The sequence below is a fragment of the Argentina silus genome, assembly GCF_951799395.1.
Source record: "Argentina silus genome assembly, chromosome: X".
Classification (NCBI taxonomy): Eukaryota; Metazoa; Chordata; class Actinopteri; order Argentiniformes; family Argentinidae; genus Argentina; species Argentina silus.
Window position 1 is genome coordinate 18,563,459 of NC_139653.1, and position 18,518 is coordinate 18,581,976.

General features: G+C 40.2%; 1 protein-coding gene across 1 annotated transcript; it reads left to right on the forward strand.

The window, feature by feature from the left end:
• Positions 1-447: 447 nt before the first annotated feature.
• Positions 448-17,818, forward strand: mcmbp (minichromosome maintenance complex binding protein). Its single transcript, XM_083694973.1, has 16 exons — positions 448-606; positions 937-1,022; positions 1,151-1,291; positions 1,480-1,521; positions 1,651-1,740; positions 1,902-2,028; positions 2,139-2,299; positions 2,415-2,512; positions 4,978-5,150; positions 5,260-5,383; positions 5,491-5,608; positions 6,869-7,034; positions 7,200-7,333; positions 8,672-8,836; positions 12,976-13,064; positions 17,151-17,818. Exons 1-16 carry the CDS (start codon positions 549-551, stop codon positions 17,275-17,277), a joined length of 1,899 nt encoding a protein of 632 aa, XP_083551099.1. The 5' UTR covers positions 448-548; the 3' UTR covers positions 17,278-17,818.
• Positions 17,819-18,518: the final 700 nt, after the last annotated feature.

Here is an 18,518-nt window from a genome sequence, read left to right on the forward strand (position 1 = left end):
AACTATACCATGCACAGTCAGCCCTTATTGAATTATAGACCTACCAAATATTGTTGAAGATTGACTCTCGAGTTGACAACCTTGATATTTAAAATTTATTCAAAATGTGACCATGTGTTTTATTTGGGTATGGACTCATTTGACAACAAAACCGTAAAATAGGGTCTTGTTCAAGAGCGTCAATGTACTGTTTCACCCATATACTTTTCTTCCTCCACGGTTGGATGTATGGCTGACTGCTGCGTAGTAACAACGTTACTCTTTTCAATGTACCACTTTTCTAATTGTTCACTGTTCATTAATACCATATACATATGAGTATATTAGATAGGCTATATTTTTCAAAAACGTAAAAAGTTATTACAAGTGCGACCCGACTTCATAGAGCTCTGACGTGTTAGGCAGTGACAGTAAGGTAGTGACGCAATTTTCCCGCCACTAAGAACTGCACTGTCTGGAAGTCGGAAAGTTGCGGCTAGGCAAAAAGTTATAATTTTTGAAATTGGGGCACATTTGTTTTGTCGGTCCTCATAACGGTTACTGCAAAAATGCCTTCCACTCATGATTGGATAAACAGCCCATTGGGCGTTGTCGAAGGAATGTTTGGTAAGAAAACAAATTGAGATGGAATTGCTGGCTATCTAACGTTAGCTCTGTATGCTACCCATGCTGGTTTGAGAACTTGGCCAGATAGCACATCTCCTGTCGTTGTGACTGTGTCTGCAAGCAACTTTGGCTTTTCTGCTTGTGACACTGTTGATTCTGTGTCAATGTTTTGATATGTTTACCTTTCCCTGCTTTGTAGCTCCCACTTTCGCCAACGTCAACTAGCTGCCGCACTTAGCATGTAACATTTCATGAAAGCACCAGTGAGGCAACACCACGCTGATGAATCTATGAAGGGGGATGTGATTGTTGTGTTTTGTTGTTTTGCAGCCCAGAGGAACTCAAACCCAGATTGGGAAGCAAAAGTCTTGGAATACTTTAGAGAACAGCTGAAAGCAGAGGAAGCTCATACCTGGGTAAGATGACAAATTATGACTCATTCATATTTGACTAACAATTGGGTATTGATCTAGTCATACATTACACAACACACACACAGAAATACCTTTGTTTCTACACGTTTTGTAATATTGCTCATGTTTAGGTTCCTTCCTTAAATGATGTCCCCCTGCACTACTTGAAGCCCAACAGCCTTGTGAAGTTCCGTTGTTTAGTCCAAGACATGTTTGATCCAGAGTTCTACATGGGGGCTTATGAGACTGTGAACCCCTCAACCAAGACCACGGTAAGCACTCCTTGCTTTGGTAGCTGTTGTATGTACCATATCACACACACTTGTGACACTTTTTGTAGGAATCTGTGATCCATATATTTTCACACTTGTGAATCGTGATAGATTTTATGATATTCAGAGGGGAATAAAGCATGTGCAAGAAAGTAGTGTTTTACTTGTAACTGTCTGACAATTTTCAGGTTTTGAGATGTGGGAAGTACAAAGACGTCACAGAATGTGGGGTAAGTCCACCCCCTTAACCTTGACACAGCATAATGGATGTCTACAATGTACTATTTGTTGTTAAAATCAAGTAGTAATTGTAACACAAAATTCACTACATCTTGATTACCTGTATTCTTCATCTCAAGGTGTATTTGGATTCCAAAAACACTGTGACCTCAGAGAGACAGACCTTCTATTGTGTCCCCATTCCAGGCGAAAACCCATGGGCTAAAGAGATATCCTTTCTGTCTGCTATGATATATTCAACTCAACTTTTTATTTTGGTTGTCCTAATTTGCCTACAATCCATAAATAATGTTTATGATGAAGCAGGAATCAGAATTTACTGTTATAGTTAGGTTGTCAATCTATACAGTTTTCTTAACTCTTGTCACACAGCTATGCCTGTTCTAGCCAAGCAAGAGTGGTGCCGTCTACTTCCTACATCCCAAGTCGACAGAAGCGCAGTTATGAAGATGATGATATGGACACACAGCCCCAGAAGCAGAGAGAACCACACACTGGTATGGACAATCCTCAAACATACACCTAAATGAAGGTGGAGTTGTGGATGGATAAGCCAGGTACATTTGTCAGTTTTCTCCATGATAACTGCTCTCTCATCTTTCTGCAGGGCCTCAAGGCCTGACAGATCCCCATGGCAATGGGGACTCCAAACGGCGAGAGACAGAAGCCCCCTCCTCCAGCCAGATAACATCCCCCTTAGACTGTTCATCTCATTTGAACCTCAACTTCCCCCTGCCAGAGGAGACGGGCCCAGCCTGTCTAGTGAAGGTACACAATCATACAGTGATCACTTCACGTGGGCTATGTGAATTATCTACCAAATTACTATTTGAGTGGAATCAAGGTCCCATTGACTTGCAGTCACCAGGTCCCTTATTGACAGGTCTATGAGGAATGGGACAGCTTCAAACTGAATGACACACTGGAGGTCTATGGGATTCTCTCCGTCAATCCGGTCCTGAGTGCAGTGTCTGAAGAAAAGTAAGAGCCTTGAGGATTAGGTTTCATTTTGTGTGTGTGTGTGTGTGTGTGTGTGTGTGTGTATGTATGTATGTATGTGTGTATATATATATATATATATATATATATATATATATATACACACACACACACACACAGTGGGGGAAATAATTATTTGATCCCCTGCTGATTTTGTTAGTTTGCCCGATTACAAAGAAATGAGCGGTCTATAATTTTTATGGTACTTTTATTTTAACAAATAGAGACAGAATATCAACAAAGAAGTCCAGAAAAAACACATTATATAAAGTTATAAATTCATTTGAATTTGATCGAAGGAAATAAGTATTTGATCCCCAAGCAAAACATGACTTAGTACTTGGTGGAGAAACCCTTGCTGGTAAGCACAGAAGTCAGACGTTTCTTATAGTTGGTCACCAGGTTTGCACTCATCTCAGGAGGGATTTTGGTCCACTCCTCTTTACAGATCCTCTCCAAATCCTGAAGGTTTCAAGGCTTTTGCTTGGCAACTCGAAGCTTCAGCTCCCTCCACAAATTTTCGATAGGATTAAGGTCTGGAGACTAGCTAGGCCACTCCATGACCTTAGTGTGCTTCTTCTTGAGCCACTCCTTTGTTGCCTTGGCTGTATGTTTTGGGTCATTGTCATGCTGGAAGACCCATCCACGACCCATCCTCAGTGCTCTGGCTGAGGGAAGGAGGTTCTCGGCCAAGATCTTACGGTACATGGCCCCGTCCATTGGCCCCTCAATGCAGTGAAGTCGTCCTGTACCCTTAGCAGAGAAACAACCCCAAAGCATAATGTTTCCACCTCCGTGTTTGACTGTGGGGATGGTGTTCTTGGGATTGTAGCATTCAGCATTTCTCTCCCTCCAAACACGAAGAGTCGAATTTATGCCAAAGAGTTCAATTTTGGTCTCATCTGACCACATCACCTTCTCCCAAGCCTTCTCTGAATCATTTAAGTGTTCATTGGCAAACTTCAGATGGGCCTGTACATGTGCCTTCTTGAGCAGGGGGACCTTGCGGGCACTGCAGGATTTCAATCCGTTACGGTGTAGTGTGTTACCAATGGTTTTCTTGGTGACTGTGGTCCCAGCTGCCTTGAGATCATTACCAAGCTCCTCCCGTGTAGTTCTGGGCTGATCCCTCACCCTTCTCATGATCATCCTTACCCCACGAGGCGAGATCTTGCATGGAGCTCCAGGCCGAGGGCGATTGATGGTTATTTTGTATTTCTTCCATTTTCTAATAATTGCACCAACAGTTGTCTCCTTCTCACCAAGCTTCTTGCTGATGGTTTTGTAGCCCATTCCAGCCTTGTGCAGGTCTACAACTCTTACTCTGATGTCCTTTGAATGTTCTTTGGTCTTGCCCATGGTGGTGGAGAGGTTGGAATGGAAGAGATTGATTCTATTGACAGGTGTCTTTTATACCCATAACAAACAGAGATTAGGAGTACTTTCTTAAAGTGACAGGAGTAATCTGTGTGCCTCATGGGCATATAACCGGTCTGTATGAGCCAGAATTCTTGCTGGTTTGTAGGGGATCAAATACTTATTTCCTTCGATCAAATGCAAATGAATTTATAACTTTATATAATGTGTTTTTTCTGGACTTCTTTGTTGATATTCTGTCTCTATTTGTTAAAATAAAAGTACCATAAAAATTATAGACCGCTCATTTCTTTGTAATCGGGCAAACTAACAAAATCAGCAGGGGATCAAATAATTATTTCCCCCACTGTATAAAATATACACACACACACACACACACACATACATACATTCTCCCCAGGATTTTTGAACAGCGTGGCGCTGAATTGCATTATCAAAAACCGACTTGTGTTTATTCATGTCAAAACATGCAAAAAATACAGCTAAAATACTGTATTCACTGAGGAACATCATAACACTTTCTCTTTAGTTTTACAACGATGTTGTTGGCAATCAAAGATAGTTACTCTATCATTACTAAATATCTAGTTTAATTTGCCTTGAAATTTGTATATAGTGGCACCACCAAGTTCAGCGCCACTCTTACATTCTCTGTGAAGAACGCCTTGCCAAGAGTGCAAAGCTGTCATCAAAGCAAAAGGTGGCTACTTTGAAGAATCTAAAATATAAAACATATTCTGGTTTGTTTAACACTTTTTTGTTCACTACATAATTCCATGTGTTCCTTCATAGTTTTGATGTCTTCAATATCGATCTACAATGTAGAAAAAAAAAAAAAAAAAAAGAAAGAAAGAAAGAAAAACCATTGAATAAGAAGGTGTTTCCAAACTTTTGACTGGTACTATGTGTGTATATATATATATATATATATATATATATATATATATATATATATATATATATATATATATATATATATATATATATATATATATATATACACACACACACACATATATGTGTGTCTGTCTGTCTTTGTCTATATTGCTCAGCAATCTGTATACACACAGAGACACCTCGTTGTCACTGCTGGATCCTACTGAGTGCATGGAGACTGCAGAGGAACTGAGAGCCCACAGCCCGCCTGCCTCCCTAGTGCCCCGTCTTCACATGCTCTATGCATATCCACTGCAACAGAACAACCCTCTACTGCCCTCTGCCCTCACGGAGGACAACAGCACATGTAAGACTACAACACGTTCACCTCTACATCAAATATATGCATGCAATTGTATTCACTTAGTATAGCTTAGCTATTGTGTTGACTGTTGTGTAACCTTTGTGCCCCTCAGTTATATTGTCTTTCCTGAGTGAGATTGCATCTGTGAGGGCAGAGCTGCTTGCTTACCTCACCAATGTTCTTCTGGGAGATGGACTGGCTGCTGAGTACCTCATACTGCACCTCATCTCTAATGTGTAAGTGGATTGGTCCGTCTGTGATGCTTAGCATGGCTAATCCCCTTAAATCTTAAATCATTTATTTTTAGACAAAGGTGTTTCATTGCGATGTTGTCTCGTCACAGGTATGCCAGGCGAGATGTCCTTCCCCTGGGTAAATTCAGCCTGAACCTGAGTGGTTGTCCACTTGGCTCCTCATACTTGGAGCAGTTCTATCAGATCATCCAACAGCTCGTGCCGTGTGTGAGTGAACACGCTGTGCCCCTTACAAAGTGCTTTATATGACATGAAAACATGTTTGGCTCATTTTCAGTGTAAATACTGTATGTATTACATAAGACATACAAGGTCTATTTGGTTCTTCATCAGTGAGGCCAATAACCTTAGAGCAAAGATACTCATTATTTAAGCAATAATACATATAGTAGATCACCACAGCCATGATAAAAATGTCATAACACATGGACTAACGGGTTACCATAATTTAAAAGCAAGATTAATTCCCAAACCATAAATTTTTCAACAAAACGTGATGCTACATTCACTGGTTGTCAAGTGCAATTTAAGGCATTAATTCTATTCCTACTGACTACCATGTTAAATCAAAACTACCCAAACGTACATTTCATAAATTGTATACCAAGAGTGAAGGGGGATGAGATCAAAGCTAGATGGCAGATATACTGTATGTTGCCTGCAGTCTGCGCTGCACATAGTGGCTTGTGCTTGGAAGTGATCGACACAATGTTGCCTTTGTTACGTCTGGCAGCTAGAAACTACAAACAGTAGCTACAGTAGCTGGCTGACTACAAGCTGGATTGAAAGTGTTGAGATTGACAATTTATACAGCTCATGTAGCTGGTTTGATAGCTAGCTAGCCAACTAACCTACATGTTTGTGTTGTAGTAGTAGTGTGCGTCGCTAGGTAACATAAACGATGGCACTTTTTAGGAATGGACGTGGCCATGTGTATGTTGTCTAATATACCATGGGCAGGATAGGCTCTAACAATGGGAATTCCAAACCACCCGTTGTATAATTGTACAATAGATTAAATAGTTTAAACTTGAGCATCTCTTGGAGTTCATTCAGGCCCACTTAAAATCTTCCAGTGTGGATCTGACCTACATATACACAAGACAGACACATAACTCATGTACAGCATCCATACCCACACACACAAACACGTATCCAGCTGTCTGTACATGGTGCCATCTGAGAAGTGACTCACCTCCTGAACACCCCCCCATGAACACCGCCTGCCTTTCTTTTAAATTATTATTCATTAAATACTAAACATATTTTTACATGAGATTAGATTAGCCTCTGAAAGACTAATACCGAAAGGCAACAGTCTTTTATTGAGCTGTGAGTTCCATGGGTTTAAGGGCTTAACATTTGGCTTTTGGAATCTGAGATCTGTTTTGTTTCAGGTTGACAGTTTTACTTTATTGTATCAATTAATGTTGAAGTAACTGTTTGTGGATGCTTTTCCCCCGGTAGTCGTACCGTCTCAATATGAGCCTCGACAATATGAACAACCTGTCTTTGGTGCCCAAGAAGGACTATGTGGCCAACCGACTGAGGAGTGGAGCCTTACAGCTGGCTAGGAACACCTCCCTCTTCCTGGACGAGACACAGCTGGAGCAGGGTCAGCTGGATGCCCCAGGTGAGGCTTCCGGAAACCACACGCTATGTTTAGAAGGCGAAGACTGAGACGTACTGCATTGACTGGGAACTAGTTGGAGACAAATTGGAGTGTCTTGCACACTTTGTTTAGGGTGTTTTTAATGTACCTTAAGATCAGGCAATAATGATGTGTGCCCTGCTGTAGGTGTGCGGAACATCACGGCCCTCGGGAACCTAATCACCTGGCAGAAGGTTGATTATGACTTCAACTACCACCAGATGGAATTCCCCTGCAATATTAACGTGCTCATTGCGTCAGAGGGCCGGTCCCTGCTGCCGGTAAGGACAAAAGGGTCTAGGCCTAGTAGGAGGGCGATGTAGGAGGGCGATGCACCTTTAGACTCTGTGATGAAGGCGTGTTTAGCTGCTTCATCACAAACATGCAAGTAACCTTCCGTTCGCGTTGCATCTAATAATTTGTCCTTGAGTTTGTGTCATTTAAGTTAGTTATGTTCTCAAAGTGGATGCAGTGTTTGAGCTCAAACATTCGCTAAACTTACAAGGCAAACCTTTCTTTATTTCATGTCCTTTTTGTGGGTTTGGTTTGGGGTAGCCGCTGCTGCACTCCACTTGCCTCACATACCAGAGTGTGCTAGTGCGTGTGCGTATTTGCGGGCTCAGAGCATGCGCTCCAGTATATTTATATTATATATATTTAAAATGAGGATCTGTTATTATGGATGTGATTATTACTCTATTATTGTGTGCTGCTAAAGCCCAGGTATTGTCTGCCCAAGACATGTAGTTTAGTCTGTAAGTTTGGTTAATTAGATTTAGAAGTTAATTGGCCATAGGTGTTGCCATCGGGAGTGGCCTTTAAATACCTGTGCAAATGTTTGTTCAGGAGCTTAGCTTTGGCATTGCTCATGGGGTGGCTGTTGAGCCTAGTACACCCAACCTGCTCACTCTTTTGTGGTTAGCATCAGTCCTGTATAGTTCTTTTCTTTCAATTTGATCAAGTGTTGATCAATTTGAGTGTTTTTGTTTTGTCAGTCTTGTCTAGTTTGCTGGATTTACTTTTTGTTCACTTTTTGGTAATAAATTACAACCATTATTTTGAACCCTCGGCTATTGCTCTTCAGACCGACCAGACACGCAACTTTGTTCATTGACTCCCAGGGGTTTGGTATCAGCCAGGCTCTCATGAGACTGACACATGTCGAACACTGGGGGTTGTTTCCATTGAGCGTCATGCTGCAGTCTCACCTCCCATTGGTCCCCAGCAGCTCCCTGGTTTGGCTTTGGACTTGGGCTCTTCACAACACAGTGAGGCTAAGGAATGTGGTGTGTGCTATTCCTGTGTGTCTAATGGGTTGCCATGGCTGCAGCTGTGCAATGAGGACATTCCTAGGAGAGGTGTCAGGATAGGCCATCTATTAGGCTGCTCTGAAGATCAGATTGTATAAACAGCTATCAAGGTGGGCAGTCTGGGCAGATGGTTAGAGCTTCATGCTCCTGTCTATATACTGAATAAGTATTGTGAAATAAGCAGATATAAAGCCATAATTTGTGTACACACTGAGTCACAGACTCATTGAGGGTTTGTTTATAACATGTTGTATATGTGTTTCTCTGGCATTGTCTCTGAAAATCTCCCTTACCCCCCTGTCATCTCAGTCAGACTGTCAGGTGCACCTGCAGCCCCAGCTGACCCCACCCAACCTGGAGGAGTACCTTGGTGCCATCCATATGGCGCAGGTGTCGTCACAGCTGAACAAGTTCCGTGTGTACCTGAGTGTGGCTCGAACCCTAGACTACAGCATTTCTGACGAAGTCACAAAGGTAAGGCTGTGTTCTGTCCAGGGGAAAAAAATAACACCTGCCAAATGCGGGTTGGCTTCGGCGGGTAAATCTTACCTGCCACTTTGGTAGGTAGCCATAAGGGTTTGCAAATGCTATAGTTCAGTCGAAACTAGTGCGATCCGCAAATAACGGTCTCTGTGGATTCAACATTTGTGACAACTCTCCCACTACACCTGCTTTCTCCAGCTGACTGCTTACTCACAGCCAAATGTAACTGCACTAGACAGCAATTTAGATACATGCACAGGAAATATGTAGCATAATTTTGACACAGGGATAGGTGCAAAACTTAAAGCCTCTGCAGGGAGCAAGTCAGGAGTCATGTTATTTCTGCCATAATGTTGGTTTAAAAAAACATTTGTCTGGTAACAAAATCAGTGGCCGGTGATTTTCTTTCTCATCCACCAGACACCTTGGCTGTTAGACCAAAGTTAATTGTATGCCCTGGTTATGTAATTTTCAATGCCAACTTGTATACAGTACAGTACACATTTCTGAGAATGAATATGTGCCGGATCAGTTTTGAGTATTTTGTGTGCGTTATAGTAGACATATGTTTATGATAAACAGAATTTTGTTGTGGGGCATGGCCGAAGTTGGGAGAAGGGTATCTGTGCCCTTATCTCCCTATGTCCTCCTAAATAGTAGCCTATATTAGTGAGACACTTCCACATCGGGACCGCATAAAACAAACCTTCCCATCATGCTATTCTGCCTTGTTATGCGCAATGTTTTTTTTTACTGTTATGATGTGAGTTTCGATGGTGTTATAAGTGAGGAGAGACAGATTTGTGCTTGGGGGAAATCAACATCCTAATTACTTGGCGGTCTATTTGCAATTTCGAAATTCTAACAATGATAAAATGTTTAAAAAAACAACAACAACAAAAAAACAGGTAGGATAACAGAGGAGGGATGGTAAAGGTTTATTAATTTGAGTCTTCCACTGACCATGGATGGGGATGATTGCCACCCACTGTCTTGCATATTAATTTGGGTATCGATTTACCTGAAAAGTTCAGATTGCCTCTGTAGGGGGTCTTTCAGTGGGATTGAGACAGGATCGAAAGGTAGCCTATATAGGACATGAGAAGATGGCTGTGACAGAGATGCCTGGACTTTTAATTCTCCCTTCACCTTCCCCCACCTATTTGTTAACAATGGCCAGGATACGAAGTCTCCTAACAACCCAGCAAGCGGGAGGTTGGCAATGGCATTATGATAATCTCATATTCAGACTTCAAAGTTAAGGCTGATGTACACTCACTGGACACTTTATTAGGAACACTATACTAATACTGGGTAGGGCCTCCCTTTGCTCTCAAAACAGCCTCAATACTTCATGGCATGGATTCCACAAGACGTTGGAAACATTCCTTTGAGATTCTGGTCTATGATGACATGATTGCATCACGCAATTCCTGCAGATTTTTCAGGTGCACTTTCAAGCTGTGAATCTCCCGTTTTACCACATCCCAAAGGTGTTCTATTGGATTCAGATCTGGTGACTGGGAAGGCCACTTAAGAACACTGAACTCATTGTCAAGTTGTTAATATGAAACCAGTATGAGATGGCTTTTGCTTTGTGACATGGTGCATTATCATGCTGGAAGTAGCCATTAGAAGATGGTAAATTGTAAGGTAAAGGTAAATTGTGGCCATGAAGGGATGCACATGGTCACAATACTCAAATTGGCTGTGGCATTCAAGCAATGATTGATTGGTATTAACCAAAGTGTGCCAAAAAAACATTCCCCACACCATTACACCACCTCCACCATGAGAAGGTGTACAGGTGTTCCTAATAAAGTGTTCGGTGAGTCTATGTTGGTTGGGTAGAGGGGGAGAGATGCAGCAGAGCACTCCTCCCAAATTGGCGCATAAATTCAGTCATCATTTGGTTGGAGGGTCTGGGAGTCCTGCAGGTGAATGTGGTCTCCTGTAACCACATTTCATGCACTTCAACATTGTTTTCAGCATAGTTTCTAATCAACAGTTCATATTTGAGATAGTTTAAACATGACTTTAGCCTATTGCAGACCTACATTAGACTGTAAAAGACCCGAAGCTGTCATGAATCAACGATTACCCTGATTGACGTTAATTGACTTAGTTGTGACGATGACCTCATCATCATATGAATCCAGCCCACCCAAGTCGCCAACCGTTTAATGTGTAGCCTATAATGTCTGGTTATATTTTGCACTTTTCCATACGCCTTCTCCCCAAGCATAGATACAGTGACAGTTCACCCTTTTCCTCCACAATCCTCGCGCAGCCTACAGCTGCATTTCTCACACCGTATGCCTATCAGTATGTAGGCCTATCTTTTCCACTTTGATTGGAGGAAAACCATGGGGCGACATTGCAATATTGCATCAACAAGCTGGTTCTGAGAACTTTGTAACATTGTAGCCTCTCAACAATGGGGCTCGCACAACCTCCTTTCCCGTACCAATTGTCTGATCAGTGATAAGCCTATAATTTTGTGAGCACAGCACAGCCTACGTTGACCCAACCAACCAACTAGACAGGAGTGTGCTGTGTTGTAGGCCTAGTATTTTATGCTGTTTTGTTATCAGGATTTCTCCTCTGGTTTGTAAAATACATTATGAAAAATACACAGTTTGGAGGGACGCGGGGATGGAGAGCTGGAAGTTCAGTGCCTATCCCTGACAGGCCTACACCTACAACTCCAGGGGATTTATCATCCATATACTAGCCATGAAACACACTCTCTAGTGCAGTATGGCAACAAGGATCGTATTGTTTAATTATTGGTTATCATGTTTAGACATATTCATACTTGAAAATTCAAATGTTTTGGGACTAAGGTGTTGCCACTCCTGTGCCCTGAATCAGATTTATTCTTGTCATTGCATAGCATGTTAACTTTTTGAGCCTAATGCTGAAATGAACGGAATAAACGGAGAAACATTTATAGCGCTATGAGTTAATTCATATGATTTGGTGTTAATTTCTGATTTTTTTGCCCCATCAATTCAATGGTCGGGGAAACACTGCCACATATATTCCATGTCTGACATCATTTTATCAAGTGTCCATGAAGACATGATTTGTTCTAAATGAATATTGTGTACAGTGAACATGTTGTCCTCCACAAATGATGTAGCACCCCTCCATAAAAGGAGAGTGATGGAGAAGTTTGTGAATGAAGCAAGACGTTTATTTCACTGACATTTGGTTGTCTGTTTTACAGTGCTGTGTCCCCATTGCGCACAGGGAGGGCTTTCCTCTTGGTGCGATCACCTTCTGTGACCAAAGATAAATTAGGCTACTATCGTATTAACTCCGATAAAAGAAGCCTTTTTTTTACACAAATTTCACCAATAAGCTATGACACAATATTTGCACAGCCAATATTTCCACCAAAATATTATTCCCATTTGTTAGCTGTGTCAAAATATTTTCACAGCCAAATCATTTGGTTACAAATGCATCTGGCTATAAACCTAGGTTATAGCACTGTGGTTTCCGTATTGATATAGGCCAAGTGTCAGTATTAAATTACAGTATGCTACAGACTTCACTCAACATATTATTCGCAAATTCGTTAAGCTATAGGCCTACTGCATTAAGGCTACACTCCTAGCTCTCCACTTTGCATGCAATTATGATGTTTTTAATCACCTCAAAACTCCTAAACAATCTGTATGGCTGGCGCATTATTCACCCAAGTTGTGTCCAAATTGACCCAGAGATGTCGGTGATAAAGTGTGTGACATACGAACGGACAGAGGCTGAATCATAGTCCCCTCCCCAATTTCATGGGTGGAGGACAGTTAAAATATAAAATGAATATCAGTTCACAAATTACGCAAGTGAAGAGCTACTTTTTCACACCAAGCCCACCATTAGAATTGCTGAATGATGCCGCCTGGTGGTTGGTTAAAGCATGAATCTTTTCAACTCTGACTTACAGTATATTGATTGAGACAAGTTGGCTGTTGCAATATAAAAAAAATAGAGGGTAAAGTAATAAGTTCCAAAACAATTCTTTACCGAAGTGTCCATTACTCTATTGTTTCTACTGTTCATGTGCCTGCATATTTGTACCTGATATATTCATAATATTTTCCTGCTGTTGTGCCCCCCAGGCAGTTGAGGACGACTTTGTCGATATGCGCAAAGATGACCCCCAGAGTATCTCCGCTGACGACCTGCATAGGCTGCTTGTGGTTGCAAGGTGAGATGTAATCAGTGTTATTACTGGACTTGCTTCAGTCCAACTTTTGTTCTTGCTCATACTTATTGTTAGTGGGCTTGCTTTAGCACTTTTGGTTTTGATGCCAATTAAACTTTTTGAAACTATACAAACTTGAAAGTGCACTTTTTAACATGGAGGTCTATGAAAACCAAAAGATTACATTTTTGAACCACTGCCCCTCTTACACCTTTTAAGCTATTCACACCATTTCAACTGTAAAATGTGCCAAACCCTCCAAATGATCAACTCTGATAAAAAGCTTTTTGTAACTCTCATCTGGTCAACAGCATTCTGAGAGCCACCATTTTACTGCAACTGCTATGCAACTTTCAGAACTCTTGAATAAAAACAACAGGAGACCTGAAGAACATATTCTTAGAATGATTACACAATAATACACCAACTCTACCACTCAACTAACCAACTCTACCCACTCCACTGAACTACCCAAGGCTCATCCTGTCTATCCATCTATCTATCGATTCTACATATGACCTTCTAATACACTATCTATCTAACCTTCTATCTTTCCAACCTTACATCTATCTTACCTTTCAACTACCTAGCCATCATCCTTTCACCAGTCACTACAGCTTCACTCAGTATAGCCCATACTGATTAACCTCTTACTTGTATTGATCTATACCTCCCCTCTCATCTGTCCATCATCTCTTTCATCTGTCCATTCATCCAACCAACCAACCAAGCATGCATCCATCCAAACAACAAACCAAACAATCTCTAACTTTATCCATAATAATTTGTTGACCATAATAACACTTTCCTTCAACTACTCAGCAAATCTATCTATTTAAACATCTTTAAACCTTTTCCACTTCCAAAATAAGACTTTGCAAGCCCACAAAGTTTCTTCTGTAACTTATTTTTCTAGTTATTATTAGTATTCCAATTTCACATGCTACTCCTCCTACAACTGTTACACAATTCACACCAATCCAACTTGCAGAAACCTCTAACTCACTTCAATTTATATTTTTCAAAGTCATTATACTTTTTAAACTATTCAAACTTGAAAGTACACAACCAAAAGATTATATTTTTGAACCTCCACTGCTCTTACACCTTTCAAGCTATTCACACCGATCCATTTCCATTTCCATTTGTGGCTTTTAGCAGACGCCTTTATCCAAAGCGACTTACAACAAATACATTTGTTTAAATAAGTGAATCATCTATCCAACAGACATCATAAGACAAAGTAATCAATGCTCATACCAGGGGCCATTGGAAGTCGTAATGCCAGAAACCTTTTTCTTTTTTTAAAGTATTATTATTATTAACAGGAGATCACTTGTAGTGGGGGTGAAGAGGTCTCTGGGGTATGGGGTAGGGTTAGTACAGGGGGGGTAGTGGGGGTGAAGAGGTCTTTAGGAGGGACTGTTAAGATGTAGCCTGAAGAGATCGGTAGTGATTTTGCAGTCCTGACAGTAGTGGGAAGCTCATTCCACCAGTGGGGCACCATGACAGGGTGGTCACGACTGTCAAATGTGCCACAAACTCCAGATGTCGACCCAGATAAAATCTCTCTGATACATATTACACTTTTTAAACTATTAAGCTTTTTGTAAATCCCAAAACTCATCCAGTTAACTGATTTAGGTCAACATTCTCAGAGCTCCTTTGTTACTGCAACTGCCATGAAACTTTAAGGACTCTTAAATAAAAACAGCATGAGACGTGTAGAACTCATTCTTAGAATGATTACATAACAATTCTCTCCCTTGGCAACCAGATCTACCCCAACAAAACCACCTTACACCTTACCGTAGCTCATATCTGCGTCTTCACTTGCCCAAATTATGACTGATATTAATTGTATATTTTAGTGTATTTTTTTTATTATTTTGTTATTCTTTTTTGTAATTCATTTTTCTTTATTCTGAATTAACAATAATGGCATCCTGGATGAATTACGTGAGGAGTAGCCGATGAGTTGTAGTAGTTTAAATTTGAAAAAGGACAAATTATTGTCAGGTCGGATACATTTGAAATGATGTCCTTGGATAAGCTTAATTTAGAACAAATCATATCTTAATGGAAACTGATCAAATAAATTCATGGCATGGAATATATGTGCCAGTGTTTCCCCTACCATTGAATTGGTGGGGTGGACAGAAATATTGAATATTAATTAACTCATAGCAATATAATGTTTCTCAGTTGATTACATACATTTCAGCAGTAGGCCATGTTAAACGTATTTCACATGATTGAAATGAGAGCTTTCATGAATCAATCCAAAAAATGTTTACATGCCAAGTGCAATGACAAGAATTAATCTGAGAAGGGCGTCAAGGATAATGAGAGTGAGCAGGTAGGAATAGAATGAGGGACAGCGAGGGAGAGTAGGCTATAGCAGATCAGCTCATGAACGGCTAGATGAAGAGAGGAAATTGTTTTAATAGGCTATCAAGGTGTTTTAAAGGGACCAACTGTGGTCATCACGCATTATTTCTACTGAAGCTCTTATGTACAGCAACAGCTCTGCCTGAGAAGGGGCGGAAATGTTTTAGAGGTATTTTGAAATAAATAGTGTGAAATGTTATGTAAACTATGGATTACAGAATGAAGTGAGGAAACTTCATCAAGACAGTAGTTGGGGTTTGAATTTCAGATGGATTTTAGGGTTAGGACAATTTCCTAGGCTCTATGACAGGAGAAGAGAATTTCCCCTGCCAGTCCCATGCCTCTACTCTACAATATGGTGTCAGAGACAGGTATAGGCCTATGTAGTGCATAAAATCTAGCCCTGCTACTCTCCCTCAAATGCTGTTTTTACGATGGGTGTGATTTAAGGAGTTATGCGTCTGTCACCACGACTTGCAGATGTTAGTCATAGGATGCGTGCTCTGGGTAGTAAAACAAAATCAAATAAACCAATTATATAATTTGTTTACATTTAACATCCCTTCCATTTTAGTCAGCACTAGCAATGCACACATTGTCAGCTCTCAGCAGGGACTAGATGAAACTGGCCATTTAGAATGTTTTGGTAAAATGCATCAAGACTGTTCAGAATACAGGTAAAAGAGAAGAAAGTCATGTAGCTGAAATTATGATGTTTGTTTGAGCTAGCACAGTGTTGTATTTTGCAGACTAGAAATACAACCTGTTTGCTAACTTAGTAGAGTTGGTAAGAATTTTACAAAGTTAGCTAAGTAAGTCACCAAAAATGTAATAGCATTCAACTGCAAACAGAAATGCTGCATAAATTCACATAAGAGGCACACTGTAGGCTACTAACAAATTGGTCAACATTATAGCCAAAACATTAGGAATGACTCACAAGACAAACTGTAAATCAAATTGGCAAGCATTATGCCCTGTCAATCCTGTAGTCTGCTGGCCTGAGAAATTGTGAATCAAAAAAGCTGATACTTGCTTCTTTTGGAGCATTTGAAACAATTAAAGTATGTGACCTAACATTTATCCAGAAATGATTTGATAGCATAGCAGTTGCAGTAACAATGGAGCTCACAGAATGTTAAATCAACAATCCACCATGTTAACTGGATGAGAAGTTTTGGAGTTATAAGTAAAAAGCTTAATACTTTAATAGGTATCAAAAATCTTTTATCGTAGCTGATAATTTGCATGTTTTGGCACATTTTACAGTTGAAATGGTGTTAATAGCTTAAAAGGTGTAAGATCGGCAGGGGTTCAAAAATGGCATGTTTTTGAATGTTTTGGTTTCCGTAGTTGCCATGTTTAAAAGTGCACTTTCAAGTTTGTATTGTTTAATAGGTATCAAAACCAAGTCATAGCAACACAAGTTAGACCTCTGCATGTTTTATACTTGGATTGATGTGAATAGCTTAAATGTTGTAGGAGGAGCAGCAGGTGGAAGAATTGTAATAATAAGTATGATGAAGAACAATAGTTGGACTTGCTTAAGCAAGCCCACCCAATAATAATAGTAATAATAATAAGTATGTCGAAGAACAATTGGACTTGCACAATCATATTGTAAAATGCATGGATGATATAGCCCTAAATGAGCAGTCATTACATGTGTAGCTAAGTCACTCTGATAATTGTCCTCAGGTTGCTCTCCTCAAGTTTGGGACAGGTGACCCTTTCAAGAGATGGATGGATGAGAGCCAAGCACATAGAGATGCTGCGAAGGAGTAGGATTGAACATCAGAAGAGCGTCAATGGCAACGAGCCTTAATAACAAACACCCAGTATGGAAATGATGAGATATTATATGGAACAAACATTTCGTTTTCATTTTGATACCAATATTAAGAGAAAATCAAATTCTTGAATGTTGGAACTAATTAAGTTGTTTTTCACGTGCAAAGTAGTTCTGATATGTATCTCCTTTGTTGTGTGGGGAGGTACATATTTTGTATTCACTTGCTGAAAAGAATTCCTTGATTCTATTTCCATGGATTCTGTGCTGAAAATTGTAGTAAGTACTTGCAAAGCCAGTCGACCTTTCTCTTTCTATATCAGATTTTCTAGTTTTTATCAGAAAAATATCTGGTTTTTGACCACGTTACACAAAATATGTAATATAACAGGCTGCATTTATAAGAGAGAAATCATAACATGTTTTTCCCATCATATGGTTGGTACCAAGCTTTTTCAGGAGCCGCATTGATCATGATTTGACTAAGGATCTTCTTTTCCCCCCACTTCCCCCCCCCCCCCCCCCATGTAAAAAAAGAACACCCATGTCTGGTTATGGGATTTGTTAATGTTGATGACAATAAAAACAACTCTTACAACACATGTTTGCCCTCTTGTTATTGAAAAAAATATTTTATTTGAGTTGAATGTTTCACTGATTTTATCATCTTGCACCTTCAACTGCCACTCTGGATTTGCTCCCAAATAGCAGCCTGGATTTAATGTACTGTACCATTTATGATACATTAAAGGATCAGGGCATATGTCGGAAATCTGCCATCTCTGGCCACCACAGTGAACTTCAGTTCCAAGTTCAACATACTCCCTTAACATAGGCGAAATTCACAGAGGGGTTTATAACACACAGTAATGTAAAATAACCTAGAATTGCATGAAATGTGTTTCTAATAGGCCAAATTTTGCCAGGAGAGGGCATCCACCACTCACACACACCACTAATATTATTCCACTGTGGCTGAGCCCCAAATGTGTGCAAATCCTAGAAAAACGCATGGAGAGATTACTTATCCCCAAAGTGAAAAGAACTCACAATTACAGAAGACCACATTGTCCTGGGAGAAAAGAAAATTCAAATTGGTACAGATACAGTATTAAAAACATCCTAGAATTTATAAGGAAAATTCTAAATGTCTGCCCAAATATATTGTAATTATCCTTAGTGCTATTCAAACTTCAAGAACATTTTTGGTGAATAATGACTTAGGGCCCAGGTTCACAAGGGCCAGCACAATAGCATAATGCAGTACATTGTAATGC

Excerpts from the sequence above, each read along its gene's own strand:
- mcmbp (XM_083694973.1), top strand. The coding sequence starts at position 549 with ATGCCTTCCACTCATGATTGGATAAACAGCCCATTGGGCGTTGTCGAA. Across the intron at positions 607-936 it reads CGTTGTCGAAGGAATGTTTG|CCCAGAGGAACTCAAACCCA; the intron begins GTAAGAAAACAA and ends GTTGTTTTGCAG. Across the intron at positions 2,029-2,138 it reads GCAGAGAGAACCACACACTG|GGCCTCAAGGCCTGACAGAT; the intron begins GTATGGACAATC and ends ATCTTTCTGCAG.